Below are 6,465 nucleotides of genomic sequence, written 5' to 3'. Positions count from 1 at the left end.
CTTAGCAAACGTAACTGTCTTCTAAAATTATTTTCTATTCATAAGACTTAGAGAGAATGATGTTTTCAAGTTAACGTAACTCAGAGCTGACGACTTCTGTCTCTGAAGCTTTTTTTACTGTTTTAATTATAACAGCACTAACACTTGCAGTAGAAAACTGCTGAAAATGCATTTCTTGTATTGCAAATGATGCAAAAAATGCCTTTCGCAGATGTTTGATGTCACAGATGTTCAGTACCGCAAAGCTTAACCAAAGTACACCCTAAAAAGGGTGTGACGATAAAAAAAAAAAATCGCTTACACTCGTAACTTTTCAAAGCCATACTGGACACGGACATGAACACAGTGCTGATTTCAGTATGATTTCAGCTTTACTGATGTATTTGCAGTCAGTACAACGGAGTCACTCCTACAACACATACACACGTATAGCTGATAGACATTTGGATCTTCTACCCGAGTTCATAGTTTTTATTAAAGCTCCCTTTTAATGGCCAAGCGAACAAAACAATCCTGCCCACAAACCTGAAGAGGAGCAGCATGTCCCAGAGACGCCTTCGGGCACTGCTGCTTGCTGTCCCCCCTGCTGTCCCCAATACTGAGGTCTATTACCACTGCCCGGTTATCTTTGCAGAGACATCAAGGGCCGTTTGACTTTCAATATCAATTAGTTCAGTCAGGTTAGGCATCTAGTCGAAGTTCCAAGGTGCTCATCTACTGACTGAATAGTCTGAAAACTCACTTTTAGCTCTTCTCTACAGCTATACCCAACCCAGCAGACACTCCTCTCTGTTCTTATATTAAGTGTAGGAACACAGGTGAAGCAAGCAGCACCGGGAGAAGCCAGCCGACCCAGGAAAGTGTCGCGCACAAATAGGGAATGACTATAAAATACCATTTTATTTTTTTTTTTTAACCATCATGCAGAAATAGAGGTCAGTGGAAGCTGGAGGGCATTTGCCCCAGTTATAAGCAGTCTGTGCTGGATGTGATTTAGCTGATGCTATTAGCCCAGGAGAGACCCAGAAGGCTCTCTTCTATGAAATGCTCCATGAGAATCGCTCTGTGCTCAGATGCAGCATTTGCAGGCCTGGATTTCGGCAGGATTTTGTTTATTTGCTTGTTTTAAAGAAAGGCTTTTTAAGCAGAGTTAAAGTGCATTCACACCAGAGCAGCTTTAATGGGTACACACAGCAAGAGGAACACTCAGCCTAGCAGGCAGGCACACACCAAACCGCAGCGTGCATTTTGTAACATCATCCGGGCAGGCTCAGAGGCTGTTTGTTTTTCCCCTTTGTCTTAAAACACAATTTGGCAGCCCTTGGTGGCCAATCCATCCCCTGGACTGTGCAGCTCCCTGCCCAGGAGAAGCAGCAGCTGCCCTTACAAAGACCTCAGACGGTCTTTTAATTCGGCAGCGATTTAATTGCAGCTCTTACTCCAGGACAGTTTCAAAGAAGACGGCTCAAGGGTCCTGACTACAAAGAGCTTTGGAGCGGGCATTTTGACAATAAACTGTTCTCACCATTGTTCAGGCTCCCCCTTTCCAAAGGCAATGACTCAACTCCACCAGGACTGGCAGGGAGCCTCCAGCTTCTCAAAAACTGGGTAATGAGATTACGGGAGCAGCTCGCAAGGCTTTTGCTCTTCGCTGCAAAAGAAACCTCTGCTCTGTAAGAACTTTGTGTGCTTCTTTGGGGCCTTCTGATTAAGAGCATCTCTTGAGGGATGGGTTGGAGACCGTCCGGTAGGAAGCCCAGGGTATCTCAGGTGAAAAACTGGAGGGACAAAATACGAATCCAAGAGGAACATGTAGTTTTAAACCCCTCTTGGATAATAAGTTATTACTCTTCAGATACCAAGTAATGATAAATGAAAGGCAAAAAGCTTGCGTTTTACCATTTTATGGTGGCTCCACAAGCAGAGAAATAACATTATATATTTGCTAAGAGCAAATATACAGATTGTAATATTTAAGAATGTGTTTGCTCCGAGCTGTTTACAGAGTCAGAAATCATCTTCACTGAGAAAATCCGTGTGTGGTATTTAATCCTGTAAAGACTTAGGTTAGGATGTGCCTCCTCTCTGAGAGGAGAGGACACTTCTTTGCAGCTTTCATTCCTCCTTGCACAGAAGATGGTCCAATAATGGGACGTGGTCCTAGAGGGGCATCAAAATTTGTCTCTGCTCATGCAGTAGCGGTTGACGAGGGAGGAGTAGGAATGAGGAAAAACACAAGCAAACCCCTTGAGTCTAAAAGTAAATTTAAAAGATTGTACTGATGAGGACTCCAGGGCTTGTCAAAGTGAAGGTTGCCACCCCTACTTCAACACCGCCAGTTCCCTTGAAAAGACCAGCCTTATGGCTCCCGCATGTATTTATGCTGAGATTTACTAACCGCAGTTATACAACACGAACTTCAGGACTCATCTCCTTGAGATATTTATTTTAATTAAAAACAAACTGTTTGGGAAACACAATACATATTTCCCTCTACATTTCCCTCCATCTAGTTTCAGAAGAGCAATTCTACGGGATACAAACAGTCCTAGGCACCGCGCAGCGTATTAGACGATGTTTAAACCTCACACCCAGCAATACAGTCTTAACTCTAGTAAAGCAGAGCAGGAAAAAGTTTGCATTTACGAAAAATGTAACTGAGTTACATGGAGGCTTCCAAGAAGGACTTAGATGGGAATTAGCTTGAGTTTAAAAGTTAGAGAAGTAAAAAAGCAAGTACACAAATCAAAGTACACAGTTCTTCACAGTTATCTCAGAGGCAATGGGAATGGTGGTTGAAGAAAATCAGCTCCAGAGAGCAGCTTCTCACTAGGTGGAAAATGCCAAAATATCCAGTTTCAGCACCTAAAGGCTACACAGGGGGAGAACTACTCTACCAGGATCGTATCAACGCTTTCTTGGATGAGATCTGACTCCAGTATACATTCGTCTAAGTGGTCTTGGGATAAACTGGAGCTCTTCCCCACGCTCTCACTGTCACAGTAAGGACGAAACCTGGGGGTCGCGGGGCTCTCCAGCCGCTGGCAGCGGCTGTACTTGTGCTGTTTCCCTCTGTGCGTGTACATGTGTTCGAGCAGCTGGCTCTTCCGGAAAAACGTGCGGCCACAGACGGTGCAACTGATTTTTCTTTTTCTCGAGAAAGAAAAGTTACAGTTCAACTCTACCGGTTCGTGGTCCTTGGAGATGAGGGAGAGCTGGCCGATCTGCAGAGGCTCCAGGTCGCTGCAGCTCGGATGCTCCAGCTGATGCTCATCCTCCTTGAGGAGGAAGGCCCCCAGCCGGTGGCCATCCCCAGCCTCCCTGTCCTCAGCCAGAGGCTGCACCTCCCCCAGGTCGCTGCTCTCCAGGATGGAGGCCGGCACGCCGAATGGCAGCGAGCCCGAGACGTGGGTGTGCAAGTGCTCCCGCAGCCCCCCCCGGGAGTCGAAACGCTCCCCGCAGTAGTGACACAAGTGCACCTTGAGGCTGGCCTTAGCAAAGATGGGGCTTGCTACCTCCGGAGAAGGAGGGGTGCAGCTCTGGGACACCACAGGCTCCGAGTCACACCTCTCCTGCTTTATGGAGACCGAGAGCTTTGGACGCTCTTCTGCCGGCTTGGCGAGAGCAGGGGGCTGAGCGGAGGGGCGAGCGACCTGCTGGTCAAGGGAGCTGTCGTCCAGGCCAATGGCCAGAGAGAGCTGCAGCTGCGGGTGATCGCCCTGGGCAGCAGACCTGCTGCCCGCCTTGGGCAGACTCTCCTTCACTCCCAGGCGTTCCTTCGCCGGTTTGTGTGTGGTCGAGATCTGGATCCCGTACAAGTTTGAAGACTGGACCGGCTCTGGGGAGAATACTTGGTTCATCTCGATCGCGATATGGGAGAGGTGGTCCGCGTGGAGAAAGCGGATGCCCTCCTCCAGTCGGCTCTGGCTGACGGTCTGCTTTGGCCCTTTCCCGGTGTACATGATATGCAACAAGTAACTAAATATGTCAGGCTGGATGTCTGTAGGCTGAATCTTTATGCATTCGCTGAAACAAGACAGATGATTAAGTACATACAGGGCTCCAAATTACAGTCCTGATCCATTACCTGCCCATTCATTTGCTCCGCCGTTTGCTGTTAGAGCGTGTGTGCTGCTGCCTGCCTCCCAGTTCACGATGAGCAGCGCTCCCCACCAAGACCTGCAGAAGTGCATGTGCCCTGTTTGCACAGCAAAGTGCCTGAGCGTGTGTTTATCCCTGTGATTATAAAGACCATGAGCACAACCGCAGCCAGGAACGGTGAGAGTGGCCAGCTCCCGGTCAGCCCGTCACTCGCACCATAGGCAATTGCCGCCGCACGGCACCGCAGCGATGCCATGCAAGCTACACGTCGCCAGTGTGTGCCACTCCAATAATACAAGGCAAAGAATATTTGTGTGTTTAAGTAATAAATTCAGCTGCCGCTACGGTGTAATCTTTATGAGCTTTGCACTTAAGTGTCAGTAAACAACATCTATCAGAAAGGAAGTTAACTGATCTTCTCACTTCCAGCCGAAGGGCTACGCGGCTGATCGCTAACGATTACCCTGCAAAGGTGCTGGGGGCCACGACCCTCAAAAAGGAAGGAGAATGGAGAAGGGTTTAATCGATTACAAGCAGCAAGCTCCAGCTCAGAGGCGAGATTAGACCTTGGCACCACCATTGTTATACCTGCAGAACCACTCCTGACCTGGCCGGGTGAAGCATCTGAACAGCAGCTTGAAATAAATCGATGATCTCAGTCTCGGCCCTTATCTGCAAGAGTCTGAAGCGCAGAACTGCGATAAGGCTATGGCTTCTCGATTGCTTCAAGCCCACGGATCCTGCCAGAAGGGACAGTCCCACCCAGCAAGCTTGCCTACAAGCTAATGCAAAGCAATGGACACACTGCGTGTGGGCAGGAGGTACCTGTACATCCCTAGATTGCCAATCTGTGAGGTCTCACTGCAGGAGGACTGTAGTACTTACATGTTTATTTTCTCTGGTCGCCCAAAGGTCTCATCTTCAAAATGCGGGGCCCGATGTTTGCATATGCTGACTAAAAGGGTGGTTTTAAAGGACAGCACATTCTGGACTGGGAATGTTTAGAAAGCAGAGGCGTGTGCTGGGCTAGGAAAATAATCTCAGGCCATCTAACATCCCCATTTATGCTTTTAGACTAGAATACCTTTAGAAAGGGGAAAAAGCAGAAAGTTGAACAGAGCCATTAAAAGGTAGGAGGAGAGCTGCGTGTCCTTACCTTGTCTGATGAATAAATATCATCTTAAAATAGTTTGAAAAAGCAGCGAGCACCGCTCTGTGGGCTTTGAAGTAAACATCTCCAATGGCAACTGTGCAGTCACACAGAAAGCCAAACTCCCGCTGCATGTTCAGCTGCTGGAGGAGGAGGACGCTGTGGCCGGTCGTATCCATGGCGTGCCTGAGAGCAAGAGAACAAGATGTTCATCTCATGGAGAAATCACAGAGCTCCCAAAGCCTCAAATGTGGGTTTCTCACCACTGAAATGAGACAGGCGCCCGGCACGGAGCACGGCCTCGCAGAGCCTCTTCCCTCTTCCAGGCGCTCCCTGCACCCCGATTTAATAATTTCTCCTACCGATACCACCGCCAGTGCCCAAACCCACGCTCAATGGGCTCAAAGCCTACCCGGGACTTTTCGGTGTGCCAGCCACAAGCAAAGCTGTTTCTCCTACAAATTTACTACGCTCCGTGGTGTATCGGCACTAACTTTAAAACACCGCTCGCGTTTTTGCTCTGACCTCGGGTCGTGCTTTCCACTGCACCACTAACCGCGCTGGCCACCGCTCCCGGCCCTCCCCGTCCCCGGAGCCGCCGTAGCGGAGGCGCAGGGAGCGGAGCGAAGGAGCAGCGGGGCTGGCGGCGGCGGCGAGCCAGACGGCTGCCGCTCACAGAGGGAGCCCTGTGCCGCCCAACAAAGCCCCTATTGTGTCGGGCTCAGCCGCCCTTACCCCGCGCCGCCCCGCCTCGCCTCGCCACCGGCTCCTTTGCAAATAAATGCTGATATTTGCTATTGTTCCAGCTGCAAATTATGGGGCGGGAAGGGGGGGGGGTGGGGGGGTGAGCAGCCGGGGGAGGCGGTGAGCGCAGCCTCCCCTGGGAGCGTAACCAGCGCCCTGCCCTCCCGGCCCGGCCCCCCGCGGCTCCCCCGCGCCCGCGCAGCCGCTTACCCGCGCGGAAGCGCAGCGCTGAGCCCGGCTCGGCACCGCCCGCCCCCGCTGCCAGCCCGGCGGATGGGGTGGGCGCTGCCCCCCCCGCGCTTCCTGCCGCTGCCGGGGCGGGCCGGGCCGGGCCGGGCCAGGCTGGCCGGGCCGCCCCCGCCGCGCCCCTTCGCCTGGAAAAAGTGAGCGCGGCCCCTTGCGCGGTTGCTGCGCGGCTGCCGGCGGCGCTCACCGCGCTGCGCGCCCGCAGCCCGAGGGAGGGACCGTGC

General features: G+C 51.5%; 1 protein-coding gene across 2 annotated transcripts; it reads right to left on the bottom strand.

The window, feature by feature from the left end:
- Nucleotides 1–2,431: 2,431 nt before the first annotated feature.
- On the bottom strand, nt 2,432–6,265 carry ZBTB25 (zinc finger and BTB domain containing 25). Of its 2 annotated transcripts, none has more exons than XM_076345610.1 (3): nt 6,206–6,265; nt 5,258–5,437; nt 2,432–4,026 (listed from the first exon to the last, which is right to left on the bottom strand). In XM_076345610.1, exons 2-3 carry the CDS (start codon nt 5,428–5,430, stop codon nt 2,889–2,891), a joined length of 1,311 nt encoding a protein of 436 aa, XP_076201725.1. In that variant the 5' UTR covers nt 5,431–5,437; nt 6,206–6,265; the 3' UTR covers nt 2,432–2,888. The 2 variants fall into 2 exon arrangements, with proteins under 2 accessions (XP_076201725.1, XP_076201726.1); XM_076345611.1 differs by lacking the exon at nt 6,206–6,265 and adding an exon at nt 5,515–5,797.
- Between the last annotated feature and the right edge of the window lie 200 nt (nt 6,266–6,465).

The sequence above is a fragment of the Aptenodytes patagonicus genome, chromosome 7, assembly GCF_965638725.1.
Source record: "Aptenodytes patagonicus chromosome 7, bAptPat1.pri.cur, whole genome shotgun sequence".
NCBI classification, from domain to species: Eukaryota; Metazoa; Chordata; class Aves; order Sphenisciformes; family Spheniscidae; genus Aptenodytes; species Aptenodytes patagonicus.
The sequence above is the reverse complement of the archived record's forward strand: the minus strand, read 5'-3'. Positions and strand labels throughout refer to the sequence as shown.